This window comes from Equus asinus, chromosome 20 (assembly GCF_041296235.1).
Source record: "Equus asinus isolate D_3611 breed Donkey chromosome 20, EquAss-T2T_v2, whole genome shotgun sequence".
NCBI classification, from domain to species: domain Eukaryota; kingdom Metazoa; phylum Chordata; class Mammalia; order Perissodactyla; family Equidae; genus Equus; species Equus asinus.
Window position 1 is genome coordinate 112,138,670 of NC_091809.1, and position 16,052 is coordinate 112,154,721.

The following is a 16,052-nucleotide window of genomic DNA, read 5'->3' on the forward strand; positions in this document are numbered from 1 at the left end:
AATAACAGATCATGTTGTTTGAATAAATCGTAGCAACTAAAAAACTAAGAAGTAATTTATAAGGGTGGTGTTTAATGTCCCTTCAGATAAGAAATTTACTACCAAGTATTTAAGGCAGATTTTATTGTCGAACAATTGGGGCAGAGGGAAAAATGCTTAAGAAACTTTTTGCATATATGAGATAATAATGGTCTCAAGTAGGTTCGTTATTGTGGATTAGGATGCGCCCGATGTATTCTTTGTCCGCACCCTCCTTTAACCCATGGTGACATTCATTCAATGGTTGGCTGGAGTTCATTTCATAATCAGGGACCTTGGAGTCGATTTTACCCCGTGTGCAAAGCTAATTGACCTGCACAGGAATTGAATCTGCTGTGTTCAAACAGTAGCCCCGTATTGTGAAAGTTGAGCTAGCCAAGACAAATATGTGTTAAGATATTCCTTATGAAATACCATTATTTATAGATGTATTTCCTCACTCATGAGACTAGAAAAAAATGTGTTCCTATAATCTGTTGTATTTTCATTGAAAATGGAGAAAAAACTATACAAGAAATAACCATCCTGCCAAATCCTTCAGTTGGAGCCATATTTGTTTTGCGTGGAACAGCATTCTTTTGTCTTGGTTTCGTTTTTGTTAGATAGGTACTTTTGGCCTAAGTATGGCTGTTCAATAGCATGTTTACAGAGATGTGCATATGTTTTTGCTGAACCACCTACTGTTGATTTGCACACTAGGCAGTCTGCTAGGTTTCCTAACTTTTTGTATTCTTTAATGTTACATGTATGCTTCCAGTTATAATTCATTCTTTCTTTAGGGCGTTTCTTCTGCCTATGTCATTGCTTTACTTAGCATCATAGTAAAGCAAATAACTGTTGTGTTTTTAAGGTCCTACAGCTTTTACAGCATTAGGCACTTCAATGTCTCTGAAATAGCTGTACTCCTGAACTTCAGTGTCATGTCATTTAATGTTTAGCCATAGCACACAAGTTGTCCATTATGAGGAATCTTAAATTCAGTTAATGTTAAAGCAGATTTTCTTCACTGTTACTACATTTTCCTTGAGGTGTTTCATAGCATTTGTAAAATATTTTAAAATAGTAACATCAGTGCTAAAATTCGTGTGGGAAATAACTTAGTTTAGGTTATCTTCTTAAATTCATATGTTTTATTGTCTTTTCACAAATGAAGTGGAGCTTATACTGGTCTTCGTTTGTCTTAAAAGATCAAGCGTTTGAATTACTATTATTATTATTTTTTTAAAGATTTTATTTTTTTCCTTTTTCTCCCCAAAGCCCCCCGGTGCATAGTTGTATATTCTTCATTGTGGGTCCTTCTAGTTGTGGCATGTGGGACGCTGCCTCAGCGTGGTTTGATGAGCAGTGCCGTGTCCACGCCCAGGATTCGAACCAACGAAACACTGGGCTGCCTGCAGCGGAGCGCGCGAACTTAACCACTCGGCCACGGGGCCAGCCCCTGAATTACTATTATTTTAGCAGTTTGTTCTAAGCAAATTAAAACTTTGATGCAAGTTGAGCTCAGGTGATCAGGACATTGATTCAGGTGTACTTGGCAAAGCAGTTCATTAACTATGTGTTAATTATCTGTGATTGCTTCTGAAAAGCTATAGTGGCTTCATCTTTTAGGTTGCTTCATTAAATCATTAATTTTCTTGGCGCTAACTAAGCCTGACATAATTAAGTCATCTCAGTCTCCACAGATTTTTGTCTTCCCATGATGTCAAGAACACTGAGCTCATTAATATAAGGCATTGTAATTTAGTCCCTGGATGTATTGACTTTATATTTTGGAATTATTTATAGTGTTTTGGCTCCTTTTTTATAATATTTAATTAATCTTATAAATGTATACCTTTGAATTATTTGCTTAATGTTTTAGCTTAGATTTTATATTTCCTATGTAACAAGCCCATTTGTTTGAACCACTTCTCAACAGTTCTCTGACCCACGGCTACAGAAGGCTGCTTCACTTTATTCAGAACATCATATGTGAGGAAGGATTTGATGGATCCAATCCCCAGGTATTGAGTACCTTCAAAGCCTTTTATCATCATGTATGTAATGCTATTTTCAGACTCTCTAGGGGTAGACCGAGAAGGTCTTAAATGAGCTGTTTCCAAGCACGGAAGATCTGAATAAGCAGAGCACAGGCAGCCTTAGTTTGACTGTTAATTTCAGCTAAGTTCTCTCAGTCGATACACATAAGACATATACATACATTGTGAATGTTAATTATTTTTAAATATGTATTTGTAGTACCCAGAATTAATAAATAGCCACATTTGAAAAATTACTCTTAATTCTGCAAGACTTGTGCTTTCCTCTCTAAATTTTTTATTCTTCTGACATTCAGACCTTAATTTTGAATTACCTTGTAAGAATTAGTTATTTTAAGATTTTATTTCTTATTGCATTATGCTTTGAGTTGTCTCATTGAATAAAAATGCATTTTTATTTACTATGTTAATGTATTTTATAATTTTTTTTTTTTTTTTTGAGGAAGATTAGCCCTGAGCTAACATCTGCCGCCAATCCTCCTCTTTTTGCTAGGAAGACTGGCCCTGAGCTAACATCCGTGCCCGTCTTCCTGGACTTTATATGTGGGACGCCTACCACAGCACGGCTTGCCAAGCGGTGCCATGTCTGCACCCGGGATCCGAACTGACAAACCCTGGGCCGCCGAAGCGGAACGTGCAAACTTAACTGCTGCACTACCGGGCCGGCCCTATTTTATAATTTAACTATTTCTCTATTGCTCTATTTTTAAAAATGTCCTTCAAATTCCCACTATTAAAGATATTCCAGTTAGTTTAACTTGAACAAAATAGGGGAAATTTTATTTATAAATATCATGCCTTTCAGAATTCTTCCTCAGTGATTTTAATCACCATAGCTGCTAAAAGATTTGCATTTCGTTTATGTTATTTTAGCAGAAGTATTTCCAGATCACCATTATTTTTATTGAAGAAGGTAAAGAAGCCAAAATCTTATTTTTGGCTTTATCAATTACGTTTGCTCTTAATTCATAGAGTTTTAAATCTTATAGATTGTACTGCTATATTTAACACTTTTTGCAAGGCAGAATAAGTAATGTTTAAATTTATCATGATCATCAGTTTAATAGCAGGTTGAAAATGCTTATGTGTGTAGTGAAGCACAGATGTTCATTTATAGATGGCTTTTCAAGTATGTTACAGTTTCTGTGATGGCCTTTGGTAGTTAGTACAATTTTGTTTTGCTCCTTGTTGCTTCATTTGTGATCCTAGCTAAGATTAATGGGCACCATGTCTTCTCTTTGGTGGCAATGCCCTTCTGCAGAGGTAAATTGGTCCCTGACAGACACCTCTCTCCACTCGCAGTGGTAACTATGGAAACAGGCATGTCATAATAGTTCCTGTGTGGTCCCGTGTGCAGAGCTGCTGCTCTTGCAGGATGATGACACATCTTCTAAGAGAAGAAATCCTATAAAATGCAAAAAGGCAAAGGCCCTAGCAGAGAGATGCACATATGCTTGCATATGCACGTCTGCATACACACATATATGTGTATACACACACACATCCTAAGAACCATTCCTAAGTAAGCTATTATTAGAATGGAATGAAAGGTTTGTTTTCTTAGTTGTTTATTTGAGTATGAAACAACACCATTTTCAGTAAACAGTATTTTATTTCATGAACATTGATAGACAGCAAACTGGAGCTAGTTTGGCTGTCTGAACCACAGGTTCTGTAACTATTGACTTTCATAAAGATTAAACAAGGTTGAGATAGACATTTCTACGATGAATACCAAGAATGCTAAAAAAATCTTTTGATTAAAATATAACAGTAAGTTATTATAAAAATATATTTCCAGTTTTATTGGAACTAAAATATAGTTAATGAATTTCCATACTGTTAAATTATAGATTGGAACATTTGCTAAAGTACCTAGTCTATATGTTTGTCTCAGAAACTTTAGATGAATTCCAGAAGCCACAAAAGTGCATCTGTCAGGCACTACTTCAAAAAATATTGTTTCTGAGTCAAAATAATATTTTGACACTGAGATAAATCCTGCTTTTTAAATTGAAAATTTCATCCTCCTTTCTCTATCACTACGTTTTCAAATAAACTAAACTACTTGGAGGCAATATGTAGAAATAGATTCTAAGGAACAGAATATTATATACTGTAAAATAAACATTGATAGTAAGTAAAATATTATAGCTCATCTGTGAAGATATTTGGAGTGGAGACATTTACAAATTGCTGCCACAACTTCATTTGTTTTTAATTTCTGATTTTAAAACATCTAAGAAATAGACAATAAAAATGAAATTTGAGCATTGATTTACTTAGAATACTAGGTTAAATATTTTAGATGTTCTCATAGGAATAAATTTATTTATTGTTCGACTATCAGCAAAAGTTTATTTTTTTAATTTCATTGTCCGTCTGAGTGTGCCCCGTTATTATACAGTGTGGCAAAGGAATTGTATGTCCTGAGTGACTCAGGAAATTTGTAATCCAGCCTTTGTTTCTGCAATTACCACCATATTTTTAAAATATAAATGTATTCCCTGTGTTGAAGTATTAAAGTTAATTATGTTCTGATCTGCTTTGTACCTGCCTCACTTCAATGTCTTATCGCTCACTCGTTCTTTGTCTTAACACTTTTACTCCTTCTCTGCACATACGCCACTGTGTCTGTCGAAGTCGCTGGGCTTCTGTAGTTCTCCTGATGCTGCACTTTCGTTATAAAGCTTTCGCAGGTGCTTTTTGATACTCGGTGGTAGGTAATGGTGACTGGGTTAAAGTGCAGCCCACCTTCAGTTGCTGAAGTATTGACAGACTAAATAAACAATATGGTGCTGCTCTCCTTTTACCTTCAGATTTCATTCCGATATCTAGATTTTTTGGAAATTTTCTCTCTCCCTTTTTCCAGATTGCTCTTTCTGTTGGGAATCTAACTTAAGCGACAGTTTACAAGATAACAAGTTTAGGGATGACAAAATGAACCTTATTTTTGCCACTTTACTTAAATTCTGAGTGTCCCAAGTAATATGGATAAAGTAATAACCATGATATTTCACAGATATCTTGCACAAATTCATCAGAAACTTACTTATACTTCTAAGATATGCCTGGGTACATCTTACTACTTCATTTCATTCAAGTAATGCAGAAATAAAAAGAAAACAATTTTCATGGAGCATCGAGGGTCATAACACACGGTATCCCAGGTGGTTGTCTGTCTTAACCTCAGTGCAACCAGGAAGGAAACTTGGACCAGCTGCCTTGATTGTGTCATCGTGCTTCAGCTCCTTGGAGTCAGGAGTGTTTCTCACTTGTGCTTACATTAAGTTCCTTTCTGTAATCTCATTCTTATGGTGTTATCCAGGCCATTGTGTCATTTTATATATTTGAAGAATTGTATGGTCTCATAGAGCGGTGTTCTGTTCTAACCTTTTTATTTTAGAGATGAGAAAAATAAGGCGTACGTGATGTGTGTGTCTTGCCCAGAATCCTCCGTCTACTCAGTTGCACAGTCTAGCCTCTAAGCCTCTGTCTTACTCATCTTACTCACTACTCTCCCCTTAGGTTTTCATCGTCTGTGTTTCAGGTTTGATGCATTTTCCCTACTTGCTCTCGTCAGTGAGTTCTCCCTAACAAGGGGTACACAGATTCAGCTTCCATCTGTGATCAGGGAGAGAGATATATTGTGTTGGGCAGTGACTTGTTGGTTAATAAATTTTATTAGTGGTGTTTCATAGCAATAGCTAGTGATGTATTTTAGGATCTTGTTTCATCAGAAATCACATCTAAAGTGGCACATGTTCCAAGTCTTTGCTTTTAGGGAGAAATCTTATTTTTCCCATTAAAATTGTAGTAATGATTTTCCAGTTATTTCCATGTGCCAGGTTCTGCTAAGATCTCCTTCCTTTGCCCAGAAATTTTGCTCAATTGCTAAGGAAAGCATTTAAAAAACATTTTTCACTTCGAATAACCCAAACAGTAGAATTTATTATAAACACATCTTCTGGCAAACACTTCTTGACAGTCATTCTAGGTTTTATTTAATGGTTTTTAAATGTTCTTTTCCAAATATCAGTCACTATTATTATGACCTTAATGTCTGTAGGCTCAAGTTCTAAATGTTCACCTAAGTTTTATGAAAAGTGTTGAACTTAAATAATTACTGTAAACATAGATTTAAGAAGAAAAAATAGAGGCTAGTGTAAAATGTAAAACCAAAAACATGCATTTTTAAACTTCTTTCAAACAAAATAGTAAGCAGTAGACATGATAGAATTATATGAGAAATATTGAGCAATTTATACATTATTGAAAAACTTATGAAATTTTGTAATACTAAGAATAGTTTGTAAGCATTGTAGTTTAGATTCTCCTTATTATTACCTGTGATTTGTTATATATTATTTTAACTGACTCAAATATAGTTCTTACTCATAATATTAGTATGTAGAAAATTAAAAGTTTGAGACATGATACTCTTCAAATTTTCCAAAAGTAAAAAAAAAAAAAATCAGTTGTTATTTTTTATACATTCGTACTCTAAAAGATTTCCTTTACGTTGCCTTATTACTGATAGTACATAAAGCTTTTTACCATATCTATTGACATTATCTCCCTGATCTTTTATGAGTAAAAATAAGAACTGGCAGATAAAAGTAAAAGAGGTATCCTAATGGTGAACAAACTTAATGTTTACCTCCCTCCCACTTCCCTTTAGAAAAAAGAGAAAAACGTTCTAAGAATAGGAATCCAGAATCTTGGTTCACCTTTGTGGGGAGATGACATTTGCTGTACGGAAAATTGCAACAACAGTCAGAGTCTCACCAAGTTCCTCTACGTTCTCCGTGGTCTTCTGCGAACTTCTCTCTCAGTCTGTATCATTACAGTGCCAACCCATCTCATCCAGGTAAGAATTTCCAGAACGGCTTTCACCTGACTCGTGGTTCATGGTGAAGAGCAATATATAGATGTTTTATGAGTCTGATAAATTGTTTTCATATGCCATTTGGATAAAAGGGATTTCAGATGCGTCTCAGATACCAGAGCAGTAACATCTTTTAGATTAGTTGTTCAATTCTTGTATATTTGTGGTTTTAGTATATGCTGAGTGTCTGGTAAGTCCACCTTTACTGATTTTATTATTAATTTCCTTTGATTTCTTGTGGACTTGGTAGTGTCACCGTGGTGAGAGGTTGATTTTGCTGTAGTCTCTTTTCATTGATCATGAAGCTAATGTGAACATAGGTCCTAAAGAGATCTTTTCACCCGTATTCATAGCAGCATCATTCACAGTAGCTAAATGTGGGAGCACCTGAATGTTCACTGACACGAGGAGGAGGTGTGGCATACACACACAATGGAATATTGTTCAGCCTTGAAAAGGAAGGAAATTCTGACATTGCTACAACATGGATGAACCTTGAGGACATTATGCTGAGTGAAATAAGTGAGTCTCCAAAAGACAAATACTGTGATTCTACTTCTGTGAGGTACTTAGAGTAGCCACATTCATAGAGACAGAAAGTAGAAGGGTGGTCGCAGGGGCCTGGGGAAGGGATGGGCAGTTAGTGTTTAATGAGGACAGAGGTTCATTTCACAAGATAGAAAAAGTTCTGGAGGTGGTTGGTGGTGATGGCAGCACAACATTATGAATGTATGAATACCACTGAACTGTGCACTTAAAAATTCTTAAGATAATTGATTTTATGTCATGTGTGTTTTACCATGATAAAAACAATTGAAAAAAGAAAAAAGGCTTATCTGAATAGGCCTAGTCTCGTTCCTTCCCTGTTTCTGTATATAACCCTCCTAAAGCTGCACTCTCGGGGGAGGAAGTCAGGCCTCCCCAGAGAGAGAAAGAGGGGTCTTTGCAAGATTTTCCTCATCAGCTCAAAAATTCCTCTTCTTAAGAGTGTTCAAGGGACAAGTTTGGGACTGTTTTCATCCTTATTACTGTTATTTTACAGGTAATAGAGAAACAGGAATTATATATATATTTCCACAGTATTATTATATATGTTATTTTAACATAATACTAGAAATAATATAGCTTGAAAAATCTGCTGCAGTGAATGGACTGTGAAGGTCAGAATAAACTAAATCACTGAAATAGTTTCTTCTAATGTGCGTACTAAACTTTGATCTGGAATCACTTAGAGCAGAGCTTTGAGTTTTGTTTTGCTTTACTTCTCCAAGAAATAACAATAATGAGAGCAGCTAACAAATACGAAACAGTTACTTTAAGTCAGGACCTAACAGTTCTTACAGAATTTTTGTGTATATACTGTTATTATCTCCATTTTGTACATAAGGAAGCTGCAGTACAGAGAAGAAGCTAAATCAGGGTTAAATACTTCAGAAGCCATGATTTGAACCCAGAAAATCAGGTTCCAGAACCATATTATAGGAAAACTCTACTGGAATATATAACAGGTGTTTGTTCTGGAGCTCATTCTCTCCAAGCTAGTAAATCTCAAATCTTTAATCTTAGAGCTAGAAAGGACTTGAAGGGCTCATCTGAGCCCCATCCACAGTGTCGTGTGTGTCGCCAGTTTATTTTTGTTGCTGACTAGTTTTCTGGTGTAAGAATGTACCACAATTTCTTTGTCCTCTCACCTACTGATGGGCACTTGAGTTGTTTCCAGATTGAGGCTGTTGTGAATGAGGCCGCTGTGAGCGCGTGTGAAGAAGTCCTTGTGCGGATATGTATTTTCTTCTCTGTAGGAGTCACATCCCCCAAACCTTTTTATTTGCGATCTTTTTTATTTTAGCCATTGTGGTCCACGGGAAATGGTGTGACACTGTGGTAACTTGCGTTTTCTTGATAACTAGTAATGTGGACCATCTTCTCATGAGCTGGTTGGCTATTTGCCTTCTTTTGTCTAAGTCTTGTCCATTTTTTTATTGTTATTTATGTCATTATCAAGTTGTAAAATTCCTTGTATATTTTAGGTACAAACCTGCAATAATTTTATTCTGGTCTGTGACTTGCCTTTTCTATTTTCTTAACGTTATCTTTTGAAGAACTGAAGTTTTTAATCTTGATGAAGTTTATCAATGTTTTTTTTAATGGTTAGTGGTTTCTCTCCCCTACCCCTCCCATCTTACCAATCTTTGCCTCTCTAAGGTCTTTCTTCCTGTGTTTTCTTCTAAAAGTTTTATAGTTTTATCTTTCCTAGTGGATCAGTGTATTCAAAGTTGAGTTTTTTACACTACTTTAGTTCATGTTCTCAAATAGCTTTTGGCTTATTAACATTCTGATTATATTAACACACTTGACATTCACTAGTTCTGTTTTTATTAGTAGTACTGTTTACTAAAGTACTTATTGTCCAGCTCAAACGTGTGATCCATATGATCTTGTGTATCTAGTACGCTGTAGTCTCCCCAAAGGCAGGGTTATGTATTTATAATTTTCCTTTTAGCTGACCTGGGGTTATGATAAGAATATATCATTAAATGCAATAAAGTATAAAAATTCCTAACAGAGTACCTAGGCTTTTTCTAGATGTAAAATAAATGTTAATTAAAGGAATATTGATTCTTACTTGGAAACTTATTTCTAATATGTGATTGTTAAACTAGTGGAATCTTTATTATAAATTTATGTGGTTTTGATGTCTTTGTTCTAACGTACCCAAACTCTGTTCTATAAATGACAACTTTATTAAAATGTCATTTGATCACTTTAATTGTGTACAGTATATATACAGCAGATTTCAAGTCCTTTGACTAAAAAGTTTGACATGAATAAGAAGTGAATTTTGACTCTTTGGCCAGAAGAATTTATTTACAATAGTCATAAGAGGATACCTCCGTTTTCCTTTAAGGGCTTTTTACAGATTGTGCTTGAATCTGACTTCTTATTTGAATTTACAGTCATACAGATATCCTAGGGGAAACTCCTTTCTCGAATCATCTCGTACATTGTACACATGCTTGCATTGTTTGTACTGTTAGTGGTGTTGTCATTATGAAGTTAATACTTTAGTAATAGTTGGGTTGGATTTAATGAGCTCCTCGGTTATGATGATGGATAACCCTGGAGCAGACTCATCAGACGCTGGTGGAGGTCCTGCAGCTCACGCTCCGCTGCAGCTGTGCCATCACCACGGGGATTTATCCGGCGAGTCCTGCATGCCGAGCACTCCACCAGCACCCTCACCTGTGTTTTCACAAAGTCGCACATGGAGTAAGTGGCAGGGCCAGTGCTTTTAACTCATGTCTCTCCCTGGCTCCTACTCCACCATCTTCACTGTTAGATTACGTATCTTCCCTCATGATCACAAAACAAGTTTTGTGTGATGCTAACTGCAAAGGAGATGAAACTGAAGTTGAGTGATTCTCCAAAGTCACACACCCATTGCACGTTTAAAGCTAGTATCAAATTCAGATCTGTGTAACTCTAAAACTTAGACTCTTTCCTCTCTGTCACACTACATCCTTATGTGTCTTGAATTATTAACTACCTTTGATGGCATAACTTTCCATTAAGAAAAAAGTTCTAGGCTAACATTGCTATCATTTTTCAAGAGACGGCTATCATTGTAAAATCTTTGACAAATCAGTACATGAAAGATTAAGTAAAAAGTTCCATTCCAGGGGGCTGGCCCCATGGCCAAGTGGTTAAGTTCACAGGCTCCACTTCGGTGGCCTGGGATTTGCCAGTTTAGATCCTGGGCGCAGACCTACAGTGCACTCATCAAGCCATGCTGTGGTGACATCCCGTGTAGAAGAACTAGAATGACCTACAACTAGAGTATACAACTATGTGCTGGGGCTTTGGGGAGAAAAAAGAAAAAAAAAAAGGGAAGCTTGGCAACAGATGTTAGCTCAAGGCCAATCTTCCTCACCAAAAAAAAAAAGCATATTTTTTTTTAAAGTTCCATTCCAGACAAGGGGAGAAAAAAGATGGAAGCCTATTTCCTTATGTGCAATTGCAAAGCAAAGCAAAACAATGATTAAATAAATATATATATATAATTTTTTATTTATTCCAAAGGTACCTATGCAAAAAAAAGGGAAAAGAAAGAAACATTTTTTTAAAGTCATTTTGGTGGTGATCATCTTTATTATTTAGAGAAGAGATTCCAACCCCATTGTGTACGTTTGCACAGTGATTCCTCTAGCCGCCATGTAAGGGGACAGCAGTACTACTATCAGAGAACTTCACGTCATCCTGTCTGTACCACTGACAAAGTAACGATTGAGGTGATAAGGTGTCTGAATATTAAGCCATGTTTGAATGTTGATATTTTCCTGATTCCTTGGAGATGGATCTAGGAGCACACAGGGTCAGACTTTGGTGATGAGTGCCCCATAGTCACTCCCTCAGACAGTTTTTTCACTGTCCTACAGTAGTCTTCTGGCCCCAATACCAAGTGAGCTATAAAAAACAAATTTTCCCATGCTCTTTGAATATGACACCTAACCATGAATTTGGTTTTATATCAAAATATTTTAGAGAAAATGTAATACTTAACAGTTTGCTTAAATCAGTCATGGTATAAATAGGAGATAAAACTCTTAATAGCTCTTAAAGAGTGGCAAAGACAATCACAATATTTAGGCTCAGGGAGGAGAATAGAAAGTGGAAGCAGTGATCAAAGATATGAATACACATAACCTGGGGATTGTGAATTTATTTAATAAGAACTTATGTAGTGATTTCTCTGGACCAGTTGCAGTCCTGAGCTCTTTTTAAATACTAGCTCATTTAATCTTCATAATAACCCCATCTGGCTGGTGTTGTCGTTATCTCCCCTTTACAGATTAGGAAACAAGGGACAGAAATTTAGTGACTTTCCCAAGATCACACAGCTAGTGACCTGGCAGGATGTAGACTCAAGCAGCCCCCTCCGGTTATCACCACGCCGTGCTGCTCGTTCAGTAGAAGTGCCACCGTGGTCAAAATGAAGAAACAGCGCACAAAGTAGCATTCAGTGATGGAACCTGGGCTGTCGGAGGCACATAGACCCAATTAGTTATATGGTCTTAGTCAAGTCCTAACTTTGTCAGCCTTAGATTCTTCATCTGTAGAAATTCAGAGGATTATCAATAACCTATGCTGACACAGTGCTGGCACATTGTAGGCACTCTATATGTGTTAGTAATTGTCATCTTCACTGTTAGTACTTAAACAGGCCTCCAAAACTGAGAATTGGAACAGAGATCAGGCCAGAAACAGTAAAATGTACAAGTCTGTCAAAGCAATAGAAATCTTCAGCTTTCTGCCTCTTTTTCGTGAAAGACACTGAAAGGATCTCCTCACAGCTTTGGCCTAAGACAGACCAGGAGGCATGAAGTCAGATGGCCTTTGGGTTTCAGTAACACCGCCATGTTGTAACGCAACTCTTCATAGCATTCCACAGTGCCTTCCTCTGCTCTCTCCCAGTGCCGTCCCTGCTGGCGCCGAGTCAAGGTGTGAACAATGATTGGATCACTCAGGGTCATTCAGCTTGCTCAGTCAACAGATGCTTATTGCAGGCACGGTTCTAGGCACCCAGGGGCAGATGGTAGTGAACAACAGGCAAGGTCCCTGTCCTCCAGAGCTTTTCCAGCAGTGTAGACGACAGTACAGTGCGGACGGAGCAGAGAATTAGTGTGTGCGGGTATTTGGATGCTGAGCTTGTAATTTGACTGTAAAGTGGATTCTGGTGGGAAATAGAAATGTAGTTTCATATCCTTGGAAATTTTGTCATATAATTAAACATGTTAGATAATAGAATTGTGATTCCTTTTTTTGAATACGTTATATAAGGGAATAGTAGACTAAAAGTATATAAAGTGTCTATCTCTTAGGTTGGTAAAGCAGCTGATCGGTGTTCTTACTTTAGTTGTTAGCATTCTGTCAGACTTGTACAGTAATGATTAGTTACCCTTTCTTGTACTTTTGGCATACTTCCCATGTTTAATTTCATTGTAGGGAAGGAACACATAGTTAAGGAAATTGCACAGAGGAGGAAAAGTTGAAATAGAAAAAACAGTGACAGATTCAAAACTGATTTTAACTTACTGTTATAATAAGACTTTTGCAAGTAGAGTAAAAAACAATTATTTTTAAATTTGCATTTGAAATATTTTGTGTTCAAAGGCTGTTCAGCCTTAGAACTTTGAACTCGAAATTCTTTATTTCCTTTGGGTTAAAGATTGTTTCCATAACAACACAGGAAAAAATAATAATCATACATTGAAACAAATGTATAAAAATAAATTCTAAATATCTGTTAAGAACACTCTAAAATTATTCATCAAATATATTATCAATGTCTTAAAAAATTATATAGAGTGCTAAACAGTTTTCCTTATGAAGTAGTAGTCTTACTTATATTGTCTCTTGCTAGGGTCTAGTTTTAGTATCTGCCCAAAGACATTGTATTAAAAACGTATGTGAAAATGGCCAAGTTAATACAGACTTTGTTCCCTGCTGAACCATGGGGTAGAGTGTCATTAGAAGGAGTGGAGCTCCGGGCGGCGCCCCTATATTCCGGCATTACTCAGCTCCTGGATCCCTGCTGTGTCGTTGTCCCCTCGCCAAGAAGCCTGCTAGAGAGCCCCCAGAGTGTGTGCACAGCCTCTATGTTAATAGTTAATTGGTGAGGATGGCAGGATGAGAGGACAGCCGGACATGTGGTCTCTCAGACTCGGGCAGTAGACAGACTTTAGTTGTAATCACAGCAGCTGCGCACATTCTCACAACTCAACTGTGCACAACTCTGTCGTCGAGAATTTGAAAAGAGAGAGGAAAGCTTACATCTAAGAAAAATAACTAAAACCCTACCTTGAAACTCTTCCTACATATTAAGTATGAGAATATTATTTCAACTTTTAAAAACTTAAGTATAAATTTCCATATTAAAAGTTATTATATTTCAGCTACATTGAACGTTCTGCTTCTTTTTTTCCCCTTTACTGTTAGAAATGTTTTTGCAGCCTTTGAAACTTTTTAATGAGATTTTTTGCAAAGTGATAACTTTGACGCTGTTACAGCAGGAGGCTGTTTGATTTCCATGTCTAGCAAGATGTGAAACTGTAATGGTTTTTGGTCTTATAAATCAGAACTGGCTTACTATTAATGAAATTTGTCGTCCACCTCCAAATTACACAAACATTTTGTGCCTTTTAAATTAATTTTATTTTCAATTCCCAGTGACAGTTGTGTGCTTAAGAAAACTGGTGACTGATAGCGTTTATTCTTTTTGGAAATAAAAACTTAGTTTCATGCCTTGTTGTCATTCTCTTAGTAAGGTGAAAGGAAGAGGAACTTCCTCTGGCTCATGCATTTTATTTACATCAGCTGTGACAGGTTGTTCTTGATTTGAATTTTTTATTGATTTAAAAGTACTTTTACATGAAACTGTTGGTCAGGAAATAAATATTGAAGCACTTAGAATTGTAATTAAAATAGGGAAGGGTATTTTTCTATGCCTTTCTTACAGCTTTCCTTTCAAAAATAAAATTTAGGTTTTTTTTCCTAATCTATTTATGCTATCGTAATCTACCATTTTAAGGAATTTTGAAACATAAACAACCTAATAAATTTCTCCTTAACTATAATAATGCAGGAATGAAAACTTCTTTGACATTGTTGATAAAATGTAAAATTGAAATAATATTTTCTCATTCTGGAATAATTCCAAGTATTGCTAGCATTTAATATATTTGCTTACAGAACATTAGTTGGTAAACTATTTAAACTTTCTTTTATTCAGAACAGATTTGAGTTTTGAAACTGGCCTGTAACATATTTTTATTGGTCATCATTGGCTCTTGGTCAGTTAAAAGCCTTATTTAGTTTTTATCAAATAACCACTATTTTCCAACAATTTGATGTATGGAATTTTTTCCCCAGCTATCTCATTGAAGAAAACTATTACCAGCAGTAGTTAGCTTGTACCAAGAAAAAAATTCACTTTCTGAAGAAGAGCAGGAAGAAAGCACCTTATTGTAATATGTCTCTTGAAAATTGAATGAGATTTTATTTAGTGTTATTTTAATTGATAGATTTTCAAATTAATATTTATAATATTAAGGTATTGAAACTTCGGACCCCCTGCAGTGAATGATACAGTATGTGTCAATGTAGAAAAATTCAGAACAAACCTTTCCACATCCATAAACTTGTGTGTTCGTGCTGAGTATTTTAGCAGCTAAACTCTGAGTCAAGCCAGGAACTGCTTTAGAACCAGCCACTAATATGGGATTGTTAAGTGTGGACTCCAGTGGCCCTGTGAATTTCTCAGTGTGAAATCTTTTATTTTTAAAACAAGAACTAAGAATAATTGCATGGTGAAGGAACCAGAGACTTGTGTGCATTTGCAACTATAAAATTTTGGAAAATATTTTTTACATATTTGTTGATATAAGCATCATTATAGGAAAGCACACCACCACCTTCCGTCATATAACTTAATCTATTTAGATATTATTTTAAATGCACTTTATTAAGGAGAATATTTAAGGATGAAAAGTACAGATTTAATCTCTTCATCATAACTATCAACCGCTAAAGGATAACATGAGATATTGAATATCAGTTTTTCATGAATTCCTTAATCAAGATGTTCTCAATTGAGAATCTGCCTTGAATTTTTCTAGATCTTCTCAACTACTCTGAAATAGATTGTAAGAAATTAACCTTTTTAAAAGTTTACAAAGAAGGAATTTTTAAAAATGAACTGAATCATATTAAACTCATTTTTAATTTTATACCATATTTGTCAAATTCCAGTCTTTGGAAACTTAATAGCTTCGTGTAAGTCTGGTGAATTGTAAACAGAATCTTGCTTTTCTTTACAATAAGAAATAATAAAACTCTGTTTCGATTCTGCTACTATAGGCTTGGAATTTATAAATTCTTACAGCTCCAGTTTTTTTCTTCTGTTTCAATTTGCACTTGCTGGTATCTGGTTAATTTTTTAAGTCAAATCTTAGCTTGTATGCATGTTACGTATCTACCTAATTTACTTTCTTGGTCAAGGATGTTTGAAAGTTTTACACAAATAAACCCCA

At 35.7% G+C, this 16,052-nt stretch overlaps 1 protein-coding gene across 9 annotated transcripts in view; it reads left to right on the plus strand.

Moving 5' to 3' along the window:
• Positions 1-16,052, plus strand: part of ELP4 (elongator acetyltransferase complex subunit 4) — a 239,262-nt gene that overhangs the window by 87,764 nt on the left and 135,446 nt on the right. For all 9 annotated transcript variants that reach the window (XR_011495973.1, XM_044751764.2, XM_044751762.2 and 6 more), the window contains exons 6-7: positions 1,958-2,042; positions 6,760-6,948. Coding sequence is in view for 8 of the 9 variants with exons in the window: in XM_044751764.2 (XP_044607699.1) it covers positions 1,958-2,042; positions 6,760-6,948 (274 nt within the window). In the remaining variant the exon portion in view is untranslated. The remainder of the gene's footprint in view (positions 1-1,957; positions 2,043-6,759; positions 6,949-16,052) is intronic.